The following is a 12,942-nucleotide window of genomic DNA, read 5'->3' as shown; positions in this document are numbered from 1 at the left end:
CATGATTATTTATGTTTTGATTTGTTTTTATTATGATTTTAATGTATTTCTTATTCTGTAAAGCACTTTGAATTACTTTGTGTACGAATTGTGCTATACAAATAAACTTGCCTTGCCTTGCCTCTCAGGGGCGGTCCTAGATTCCAAGTTTTAGCCCAAGATTAGTCCTGGTTCAGTCCTGGTTTGGTCCTGGTTTAGTCCTGGTTTAGTCCTGGTTTAGTCCTGGTTTTGGTCCTGGTTTAGTCCTGGTTTAGTTCTGGTTTAGTCCTGGTTTAGTCCTGGTTTGGTCCTGGTTTAGTCCTGGTTTAGTCCTGGTTTAGACCTGGTTTAGTCCTGGTTTAGTCCTGGTTTAGACCTGCTTTAATCCTGGTTTAGACCTGCTTTAGTCCTGGTTTAGACCTGCTTTAATCCTGGTTTAGTCCTGGTTTAGTCCTGGTTTAGTTCTGGTTTAGTCCTGGTTTAGTCCTGGTTTAGTCCTGGTTTAGTCCTGGTTTAGTTCTGGTTTAGTCCTGGTTTAGTCCTGGTTTGGTCCTGGTTTAGTCCTGGTTTAGTCCTGGTTTAGACCTGGTTTAGACCTGGTTTAGTCCTGGTTTAGACCTGCTTTAGTCCTGGTTTAGACCTGGTTTAGTCCTGGTTTAGACCTGCTTTAGTCCTGGTTTAGACCTGGTGCTTTAGTCCTGGTTTAGTCCTGGTTCAGCTCTGGTTCAGTCCATATCCGGCACAAAAGTTGAGCATCTTCATAGTTATTTTGCTGAGAGTAACTTAAAAGTGCTGCAATATTAATGTAATATGCAGTAATATTATAATGTAACAAATGACTTTGAAATGACAGTCACAGGTCATAAATAACACAGTACAGTTTGAAAGTCACTTGCCCACAGTGTTTACCAGAGACTGATCATTTGCCCATAGAACCTCACATATAATAAGTGTATTCTGTTACAGTTACTCCTTCATTTGGTGGTACTCAGAATACAATTACTTTTCTAAACTAAAACACATTAACACTTGATCAAACAATTTAAACTTCAACTGCAACTGCAACTTTATGTATAATGCACTTCAAAAAGTTGAATAAAAGTGCTACAATATTAAAACACACGCTTCAAACTGCATAGAATCAATGAGAGAAAGAGAAAAGTCTGCTCTGGTGCTGTGTGCTTGTGTTATTTTAGTTTCTCCTCTTCGTGATTGGAAATACACAACCCACCGTGTAACAAATATAAAGCTTTTTTTAATCCAATATTTTATCTTTATAATTTAAGTTAAATTCTGTGTGAACTATGCCATTTTAAAGGTTCACTGTGTAACTTTTCTGGTGGAGGATCTGTCCATGAAAAATGTTTACACTCATTTATCTCCATGGAGACAGAAGGTGACACCACAGCGTCAGGGTACATGATCTGTGGAGAGGCGAGCCCACTCACAGTAACCCCCGATTCACACCAAAGTGCAACGGCGCGTAAGTGCAGCAGCACAGCAGCACAGCACACGAGCAGCAGACGCGCTGCTTTAGAACTCCATTTTAACCGGTCTGATAATGTACACCGACTGTGTCATACGCACGTCCAACGAGCGTCTGACGCTGACGCGCTGCTCGAGATAGGTTGGACTTCTAATTTTGCAGCGTCAGCGGTGCGTCTCCAAGGCTTTTAGCAGGGGAAAGACAGGAAATAAACACGCGGTATCAAAATAAACTTCCGATGCCCTTTCAAAATAATTTTAACCAAAGTCAAGACAGCGACGTAAACAACGCGCACGTGATTTACGATGTCAATTCTACAAGGACTCAGGACTAAACCAGGACCAAACCAGGACTAAACCAGGACTAAACCAGGACTAAACCAGGACTCACTGTCGAAATGTGCTCGGAGGTCCTTCCGTGTAGACCCGAGTGTCCGCGGGTGAAACGACCGGTGCAGAGCTTGGAGAAGAGGTACGTGCAGCTGTCGTGCTTTTCGGACACCTGCTGAATATGATAAAAAGCAAGTACAAAATGTGATGTCTGAAACAGTGAGAAGATGTGCAGCTGCAGCAGGAGCGTCTCTGACGCTCTGGTGTGAATTGAAACTTTCAAATTTACGCGTACACGCAGTTCCACCTACGTTAAGCGCTGCTGCAGCTCCTGGTGTGAATTCGGGGTAAGAATGCAAGTTTTTAGGTCAATTAAACCCCATGTTATTAAGTAAATGGGTCTGGTCAAGTGGTAACGGAGGGAAACAGGGGCAGATTTTTGACATTCAAATGTCTCTTATTCAGAAACTAGAGGAACTATTGAAATAAGTAAAGTATCAGAATGTAGGAAAGAGTTACACTCCAACAGGGTCAAGTTAAACCTTTCAAGTTGTTGACAAAAAAATTTAAAAACTCATGTCGGTAACGGAGGGAATGAAATATGCAGCACTTTTTGGGCAATAAATCCAAACAGTGATAACTCTTGGTTCTCACTTCCATATCCTTAACAAACTGGTTTGAATATTTGCTTCATATAGTTTTCTACCATATGGTACAAGATTAGGCTGAAAAACCTCTTACTTTTTGAGTCATGAGATTTTTTATTAAGAAAGGTCATGGTAACGGAGGGAAAAGTAACGGAGAGAAAATTATACAAACAAGTAGAAGGTGCAGGATTTTACATCATTTGTAAGTTTTTTTCTTCAGAATACTTTAATATTACTTCAAAATGAAAGGAAACTATTTCTATAAAATATGTCAGTCCTTCCAAGCAAATTTTTTTAATCATTTTAAATACTTTTTTTTTGAAAAATCCTGTACCTTCATCAACAGTTCAAAGATGGAATAACACAAGATATGATGAAATACATCCATTTATTTACATGATTTTCAGGTCTTTGAAATTTGGGAAATAATTTTTGTTCCATGTTTCATACATGGTCTGTTTAAAACATATGGAACTTTAGAACCAAAAATGGTCCAGAAAAAAGGTGAACAGTTTCATAAACTAGAGTACATATGTATCTGTTCAATACATTTTTATATCTGTTTGACCGGGCCCTAATGCAAGACAAATACGTTTAATGCCATACTGCGATATTCCAGAGACAACAATAACATCTCCCTCCACTCTCCACTAAAAAAAGTTACACAGTTCACCTTTCATCAGTGGTGGAATGTAACAATGTAAAAGTAGTGAAGTACTATATTGAAGTACAGTTTTAAGTATCTGTGCTGTACATTTTACAGTGGATACTTTTACTTTTACTGCTCTACATTTGAGAGCAGGATTCTACTTTCTACTCCACTGCATTTTTGAACAGGACTGAAAAGTATATTTTATTATTGTTGTGAGTCCTGCTGAAAAGGCTGAGGGTTTATTTATAACGGGTTTGTGGTTTGAGCAAACACAAATAAACAATTAAAAACAGCTAGAATAAAACAATCGATTCAGTTGTTTCTGTTGAACTAATTTCAGCACAAATGTGGAGATCAAGATCAATACTTTTCTCCATGTGAGGAATTTATCAGACTTTTAGGGCTAAATATGAAATGTTAACTCTTTACACTCATTTTATGGTTTGGGATTATAGTTTTTGAACATTTAAAATTCTGTCAGTGCATTTATCATCGTCTCTTTTAAACAAAAGGTGCAGATGTTCACAAATAATCAGAATAATCTCATGAGAACTTAACAAAACACTGGAGTTGTGTGAAAGAGATGCTAAAATTCTATGACTTTTCCAGAACTTTCATTGAATTTACAAAATTCCATGACTTTTCCAGGATTTTCATGCCTGTGGGAACCCTGCTTATACAAGATCTGTGTGAAATACTTTTACTTTTTACTTTTGAAGTGCATTTTTTATAAGTACTTTGATACTTTTATTTGAGTAGATTTTTTCACATGATATTTTTATTTTTACTTGAGTTTTTCTGCTCTGATATGTGTACTTTTACTTAAGCAACAAAATTGAGTACTTCTTCCACCACTGCCCTGAACGCAACTAACAAAACAAAGTCAATACATGGATCATTCATTTTTCAAAATAAAACCAAAAATAAGAAAACAAAAAACAACTATTTTCTTCATTATTTGTCTCCAAAACCAAACTAAATGTTTCCAAAGTGGCAAAGACAAATATTTTACACAATTACACAAATAATTAGATTGCAAATTTATTTATTTTTATTTATTTTTTATTTTTTTTTGTTAGATTTTTTTTATTTGGTATTTTGATTTATACTTTTTTGCTTGATGTTTTATGTGTTCTTTTAACTTTTTGGCTCAAAATTGATTCCACAGGAAAAGAGAAGTTTCCAGTTCTGCGTCTAAGACATGTCTGGAGTAAGAAAGCTTCCAGAAATANTGCAACTTTATGTATAATGCACTTCAAAAAGTTGAATAAAAGTGCTACAATATTAAAACACACGCTTCAAACTGCATAGAATCAATGAGAGAAAGAGAAAAGTCTGCTCTGGTGCTGTGTGCTTGTGTTATTTTAGTTTCTCCTCTTCGTGATTGGAAATACACAACCCACCGTGTAACAAATATAAAGCTTTTTTTAATCCAATATTTTGTCTTTATAATTTAAGTTAAATTCTGTGTGAACTATGCCATTTTAAAGGTTCACTGTGTAACTTTTCTGGTGGAGGATCTGTCCATGAAAAATGTTTACACTCATTTATCTCCATGGAGACAGAAGGTGACACCACAGCGTCAGGGTACATGATCTGTGGAGAGGCGAGCCCACTCACAGTAACCCCCGATTCACACCAAAGTGCAACGGCGCGTAAGCGCAGCAGCACAGCACACGAGCAGCAGACGCGCTGCTTTAGAACTCCATTTTAACCGGTCTGATAATGTACACCGACTGTGTCATACGCACGTCCAACGAGCGTCTGACGCTGACGCGCTGCTCGAGATAGGTTGGACTTCTAATTTTGCAGCGTCAGCGGTGCGTCTCCAAGGCTTTTAGCAGGGGAAAGACAGGAAATAAACACGCGGTATCAAAATAAACTTCCGATGCCCTTTCAAAATAATTTAACCAAAGTCAAGACAGCGACGTAAACAACGCGCACGTGATTTACGATGTCAATTCTACAAGGACTCAGGACTAAACCAGGACCAAACCAGGACTAAACCAGGACTAAACCAGGACTAAACCAGGACTCACTGTCGAAATGTGCTCGGAGGTCCTTCTGTGTAGACCCGAGTGTCCGCGGGTGAAACGACCGATGCAGAGCTTGGAGAAGAGGTACGTGCAGCTGTCGTGCTTTTCGGACACCTGCTGAATATGATAAAAAGCAAGTACAAAATGTGATGTCTGAAACAGTGAGAAGATGTGCAGGCTGCAGCAGGAGCGTCTCTGACGCTCTGGTGTGAATTGAAACTTTCAAATTTACGCGTACATGCAGCTCCACCTACGTTAAGCGCTGCTGCAGGTCCTGGTGTGAATTCGGGGTAAGAATGCAAGTTTTTAGGTCAATTAAACCCCATGTTATTAAGTAAATGGGTCTGGTCAAGCAGTAACGGAGGGAAACAGGGGCAGATTTTTGACATTCAAATGTCTCTTATTCAGAAACTAGAGGGACTATTGAAATAAGTAAAGTACCAGAATGTAGGAAAGAGTTACACTCAACAGGGTCAAGTTAAACCTTTCAAGTTGTTGACAAAAAAATTTTAAAACTCATGTCGGTAACGGAGGGAATGAAATATGCAGCACTTTTTGGGCAATAAATCCAAACAGTGATAACTCTTGGTTCTCACTTCCATATCCTTAACAAACTGGTTTGAATATTTGCTTCATATAGTTTTCTACCATATGGTACAAGATTAGGTTGAAAAACCTCTTACTTTTTGAGTCATGAGATTTTTTATTAAGAAAGGTCATGGTAACGGAGGGAAAAGTAACGGAGGGAAAATTATACAAACAAGTAGAAGGTGCAGGATTTTACATCATTTGTAAGTTTTTTTCTTCAGAATACTTTAATATTACTTCAAAATGAAAGGAAACTATTTCTATAAAATATGTCAGTCCTTCCAAGCAAATTTTTTTTTATCATTTTAAATACTTTTTTTTTGAAAAATCCTGTACCTTCATCAACAGTTCAAAGATGGAATAACACAAGATATGATGAAATACATCCATTTATTGACATGATTTTTCAGGTCTTTGAAATTTGGGAAATAATTTTTGTTCCATGTTTCATACATGGTCTGTTTAAAACATATGGAACTTTAGAACCAAAAATGGTCCAGAAAAAAGGTGAACAGTTTCATAAACTAGAGTACATATGTATCTGTTCAATACAGTTTTATATCAGATGCATTAACTTGAAGTTTTGGCCTTGTGTTTACTTCTGTTTGACCAGGCCCTAATGCAAGACAAATATGTTTAATGCCATACTGCGATACTCCAGAGACAACAATAACATCTCCCTCCACTCTCCACTAAAAAAAGTTACACAGTTCACCTTTCATCAGTGGTGGAATGTAACAATGTAAAAGTAGTGAAGTACTATATTGAAGTACAGTTTTAAGTATCTGTGCTGTACATTTTACAGTGGATACTTTTACTTTTACTGCTCTACATTTCAGAGCAGGATTCTACTTTCTACTCCACTGCATTTTTGAACAGGACTGAAAAGTATATTTTATTATTGTTGTGAGTCCTGCTGAAAAGGCTGAGGGTTTATTTATAACAGGTTTGTGGTTTGAGCAAACACAAATAAACAATTAAAAACAGCTAGAATAAAACAATCGATTCAGTTGTTTCTGTTGAACTAATTTCAGCACAAATGTGGATCAAGATCAATACTTTTCTCCATGTGAGGAATTTGATCAGACTTTTAGGGCTAAATATGAAATGTTAACTCTTTACACTCATTTTATGGTTTGGGATTATAGTTTTTGAACATTTAAAATTCTGTCAGTGCATTTATCATCGTCTCTTTTAAACAAAAGGTGCAGATGTTCACAAATAATCAGAATAATCTCATGAGAACTTAACAAAACACTGGAGTTGTGTGAAAGAGATGCTAAAAATTCTATGACTTTTCCAGAACTTTCATTGAATTTACAAAATTCCATGACTTTTCCAGACCTGGAAAATAACATTTTCAATTTACATGACTTTTCCAGGATTTTCATGCCTGTGGGAACCCTGCTTATACAAGATCTGTGTGAAATACTTTTACTTTTTACTTTTGAAGTGCATTTTTTATAAGTACTTTGATACTTTTATTTGAGTAGATTTTTTCACATGATATTTTTATTTTTACTTGAGTTTTTCTGCTCTGATATGTGTACTTTTACTTAAGCAACAAAATTGAGTACTTCTTCCACCACTGCCCTGAACGCAACTAACAAAACAAAGTCAATACATGGATCATTCATTTTTTTTCAAAAAGAAAACCAAAAATAAGAAAAACAAAAAACAACAATTTTCTTCATTATTTGTCTCCAAAACCAAACTAAATGTTTCCAAAGTGGCAAAGACAAATATTTTACACAATTACACAAATAATTAGATTGCAAATGTATTTATTTTTATTTGATTTTATTTTTTTTTTGTTAGATTTTTTTTTATTTGGTATTTTGATTTATACTTTTTTGCTTGATGTTTTATGTGTTCTTTTAACTTTTTGGCTCAAAATTGATTCCACAGGAAAAGAGAAGTTTCCAGTTCTGCGTCTAAGACATGTCTGGAGTAAGAAAGCTTCCAGAAATATTTGTGAGCGTAGGATAGAAATCAGTGCATATTTGTCTGTAGTTGAGCATAAAATAAATATCTGTAAACTCTCGAATGAGTCTAGTCGTACATAAAATGTGTTGTGTGTATTTTCTCCATCAGATTACAAACTAAAAAGTTTCAACATCAAGAGTAAATGAAAGTTACGATCACACTTTCTTCAGTACAAATATGAATTCACAGACGCGACGCGACTGTCAAAAATACAACATCACTTCACAGGTGTTATTTACTGAGCAGAAGAAAGATCGATCAATGAACCAGGACTAAACCAGTACTGAACCAGGACTAAACCAGGACTGAACCAGGACTGAACCGGGACTAAACCAGGTCTAAACCAGGAATAAACTGGGACTAAACCAGGACTAAACCAGGACTGAACCAGGACTAAACCAGGACTAAACCAGGACTAAACCAGGACTAAACCAGGACTAAACCAGGACTAAACCAGGAGTAAACCAGGACTAAACCAGGATTAAATCAGGACTAAACCAGGATTAAACCTGGACTAAACCAGGACTATACCAGGACTGAACCCGGACTGAACCAGGACTAAACCAGAGAGTAAACCAGGACTAAACCGGAACTAAACCAGGAGTAAACCAGGACTGAACAAGGACTGAACCAGGAGTAAACCAGGACTAAACCGGAACTAAACCAGGAGTAAACCAGGAGTAAACCAGGAGTAAACCAGGACTAAACCAGGAGTAAACCAGACTAAACCAGAACTGTACCAGGACTAAACCAGGACTGAACCAGGACTAAACCAGGAGTAAACCAGGACTGAACTAAACCAGGAATAAACCAGGAGTAAACCAGGAGTAAACCAGAACTGTAAACCAGGACTAAACCAGGACTGAACCAGGACTAAACCAGAGAGTAAACCAGGACTAAACCAGGATTAAACCAGGACTATACCAGGACTGAACCAGGACTAAACCAGGACTAAACCAGGACTAAACCAGGACTAAACCAGGACTAAACCAGGAGTAAAACAATACAAGTGCAGTTTAAGTCACATAGACGGGAAACGGCCGTTATCTGTTTTTTCCGTTACTTGGTTAAACACAAAATCGAAAACTGAAAATAAATAAATAAATAAATCGTTGTCCTTTTTTCATTTTGGTTTTGGAGACACATAAAGCAGAAAATATTTGCTTTTATTTTGAAAAACGAGTGATCCACAGATGAAACTCTTCCGTCCTGTTTGCCTGTGAGTTTGACCCTGCGTTCCTCTCCGCAGATGCACTCCCTGCGCTTGTTGAGTCAGAACCAGCCCTCGCAGATCTTCTTGAGTATGAGCGACAACGTGAGGCCCGTCCAACCCCTCAACAACCGCTGCATCCGGACCAACATCAACTTCAGTGTCCAGGGGAAGGACTGCCCCAACAACAGGGCCCAGAAGCTCCAGTACCGGGGTGAGCATCAAGGAATGAAAGAATGAACTGTGTTTTATTGTTGTGTCTTGTATACAGATTGGCTTATAATTCATTTAAACAATTGAGTTAGTGGTTTCTTCCAGGCAAATACAGACATAATGCCAACTTATAAATATTAGAATTAAACAGACATTTCATCTTGTCACTGTTTTCACACCAGAACATCTCAGAGCACTGGGTGAACATTGCATCAAACCAAGGATTTCAAAATTTATCATAAAAATAACAATACGACCAAAAAAAAAAAAAAAAAAAAGCTTCAGTTTTTGCTATTTTTAGCTCTCACACACTATTCAACACAATTTTATTTTTAATGTCTTCTGTCTTCTTCTTCTGTCTCAAATTGACTATTGTGAGGTTTAAGCCATGTTAGAACATACTCACAGTTGTGTTTTGTTTCATTCACACATGTTTGAGTAACACTTTCTGATTTGTCTGTCTACATCCAAAGCTCAAAACCTTCTCTTCCACCTTGTGATGTTTTCAAGTTAACAGCTACTTTTTTTTAACCTTTTGTTGAATAGAGATAAACAGAAGTTATCCAAATGATTCTAGTGAACGTGTATGGAGTTTAAAAACACAGCACAACCTCTTCCTGTATTACCACATGACATCACAAGGTGAAACAGAGCAGGTACTTTTTACCATTAGTTCAAGCAGAGATCAGGGCTGAAAATACGCAAAGAATCTAGTGAAGGTCTGTGGCGTTTCAACACACAATGAGGCATATTCTGTATTACCACGTGACATCACAAAGTGGAGTGTTTTCTCAGCCCAAATGTGCAGGGTTTGTGTGTTAAACGTGTGGATGAAGCAAAACACAACTCCAGGTCTGTTTGTGATGAGGAAACTACATTAGAACATAGATCAGAAAATAGCGCAGTCAGAGACCAGGAACCGACATTTCCTGTGTAAAGTCAAGTTGTAGTAAAAACAATAGAAGAGAGAAGAACAGACTGTTAACGTCACATATGAACAGTTCTTCAGATAAACTATAACATAAACAACAGAACAGAACAAGTTTACCAAACTCTCCATCTCACTCCAAATCACTAAATCCATTCAATTCTTCATCCTCGGTGTCACTTCTGAACAACTCGGCCTCGACCTCCGGAGGTAAACAGAGCGCCGCTTCCTCTTCTGTGTCGCTGTCGTCAGACTCAGCATCAGTTCCAGTTAGAATTATTCTGGTCTTTCTGAATCCCGACAGGATGGTTTCAGTGCCACTGAAGTCCAGACTTTGTCCATCCATCCAGTGACTTCAGGAAAGTTTCATGGTGCATCCTCCCGGTGTCACAAGTTTCTCTTTCACTCCAAACTTTCTTTCTGCTGCTCGATTATCGTTTTCAGCTGCAGATTTTGCTACTTGCAGTTTGTAATCTGCAAAATATGATTTTCTTTTGGGGGACATTTGTGTTCAGTCTTCTCAGTCTTTGTCTTTATAAGTTTGTTTAAATGTTCAGTTGTTCAGTGGTGCAGAAGTAATGGTGCGATCGACTGACATGATACAGACAGAACAGAGGCTCTTTCTGCAGGAGACATGTGCAGTAGAGTGAAGTGACAGTGGTACAGGAGGAACAGGAGCAGCAGATACTCACACACAAGACTAGAACCTCTCACTGCTTCATACATAGAAGTTGCACCAGGGAAAACACCCAAAACCATGAGAAAAAATACAGCTTATAGTCCGAAAAATATGGGCTCTTTAAAGGTGCATATGGAAACTTTTCTGTCAGAGACTCTGCCACTTGCTTGTCTCCTTGGATATGTTGTAGCTTTACCTGGAATGTTCCACAGTATAGAATAAAACTATCTCCATGGAGACAACCGTGTGATGCAAGACAAGTTACTGGTAAAACATGCATATATTTCAAGGTGTCTTTTGGCAAAACACTCATATCTGAACACAAGATGGATTAGTTTGATGCCATACTACTAAACACAGACATTCTACGAGGGAAAAAGTTGCACAGTGCCCTTTTAAAAGACAATACACTGACTAGAGCTTTCTGTTCAGTTTTAATATGTGCCGAGTCCCATTAAACTCTTCCATATCTCATCAAAATTCTGCACATTTCCGTACATTTGATTCCTCTCCTCACCTCGGCTGGCTGTTATCTTGAGGTGAGAATATTGGCCCTGCTATAATTTGTTTTAGATATGACATCCAATAAATTCCACAGGATTTATTGTGTGATCTGCGTGCGTCGTTGTAATTAATAAACTTGAATTAGAATGCAGGGAGTCGTCAGGGCCTGATAAAGCAGCCAGATAAGCAAGTGTGAAAGGACGAGAACTTTGGGTACATTCACAGGGAAATGTATAATTGCATTGCATTGATTAAATTTGTATTCACTTTGCTCAGATTTTTATGCCGGATGCCCTTCCTTATCAATCCTCAGACTAACTTCCGTCACATTTATTTGCTATTTTCAGATGCTAAATTCAGCACTGGGCAAATGAGGATCAAGAACTAAAACTTCTGAGATGCCGTGACATTATTGGGATGAGTCAAGTCAAGTGAAGTTGTGTGAATGCAGAATAGCACTTCTGGGACTGCCACCTAATGACATCACAAGGTGGAACTAATAGTTTGAGTGCTGGAAATTAGGGTTGCGTGGTAATACAGTATTACTGTATTCTGCGGTATCAAAAAATAATAAGGGTGTCAGTTTCATTACTGTCATTAAAAAGAAAAGGACCTAATATTATGTCATAATTTACTGATATCTAAATTTGTTTGCGCAGCACAAATGAATGTGTGGTTGTATTTTCAGGTTAATGCCATCACAATTTAAATCTAATAGTATCTATAATGTTTCTTGGGGAGATGACGTTCGATTAGTTTTGTTCCGCTGTCACGTGACGCTCATAAGAGACAAGACAAAGTCGCAAGTCCGACCACAAGAGAGTTGGTCCCCCCCAAAAATACTAGTACTTCTGCAATTCGGCAGCATTTTGGCTTCAAACCACATTTGTTTACGTTTTACAGAAACAAAACTTAAAACAGCATGGCTAATTTGCATGAACTGTAGCACTGATAAAAACAGCTCCTTGTGCTGCTGACACCTTTAAACTTTTGTCAGACTAAAGGACACGACTCAGTGGAATATATGTTGCGGCTGACGTTGAGTCTATTCTGTGCGTGTCGCATTGGAAACGGTTCGTGTTTTAACTTTTCAGACCACCTTAAGAATGCCTCTTGTTCAGGTCTATTCAACAACCAAATCTGACCTTAAAATGATCTGATCTGGCCCTGGCCCAGTTGCAAAATATGACACAATGTTTGTTCTCTTGCTGACTGATCTGCCTCTGGTTTTATTCTGTGTAGTTCTGGTTTAGACATGGTTTACTCCTGGTTTAGTCCCAGTTCAGTACTGGTCTGGTAATTTGCAGACTTTTGTAATTTATTTTTCACACAAATCAAACATAGTTGCTGTTGTTAAATTGTCAGGTTGAAAGATCCAGATAGTTTGTGTGAGTCCAGATTGGCTTAAAGTAGTTGAGTATCATGCACCTATTTGGCCCAGAAACCATCGAGCTGTGAAGGATCTGGCTCTGAAGAAAATTCTGTTGAATAGTCCTGCTGTAGTGTGTGCTAGCCCCTGTGCAGACAGAGGTTGTATCCTTAGGCAAGACACTCCACCCAGGTTGCCAAGTATGAATGTGATGTGAGACTGAGAAATTGGCAGTGGTCAAAGATTCTAATGGTCTCACTCAGCTTCTCACCTCCTTTGAGAGTGGAGTGAATGAATAAATCAAAGCGTCTGGTTCAAGTGTCCATTAAAGTGTCA

General features: G+C 37.9%; 1 protein-coding gene across 1 annotated transcript in view; it reads left to right on the top strand.

Moving 5' to 3' along the window:
• ca10a (carbonic anhydrase Xa) overlaps positions 1-12,942 on the top strand; it is a 550,647-nt gene that overhangs the window by 528,952 nt on the left and 8,753 nt on the right. Inside the window, exon 7 of the mRNA XM_055150478.1 lies at positions 8,953-9,127. Within this exon, the coding sequence (XP_055006453.1) occupies positions 8,953-9,127 (175 nt within the window). The remainder of the gene's footprint in view (positions 1-8,952; positions 9,128-12,942) is intronic.

Source organism: Boleophthalmus pectinirostris, unplaced genomic scaffold (assembly GCF_026225935.1).
Source record: "Boleophthalmus pectinirostris isolate CB_2022bp ecotype Guang Dong unplaced genomic scaffold, ASM2622593v1 HiC_scaffold_14, whole genome shotgun sequence".
Classification (NCBI taxonomy): domain Eukaryota; kingdom Metazoa; phylum Chordata; class Actinopteri; order Gobiiformes; family Gobiidae; genus Boleophthalmus; species Boleophthalmus pectinirostris.
Note: the sequence above shows the minus strand (reverse complement) of the source record. Positions and strands in the feature narration are given on the sequence as shown.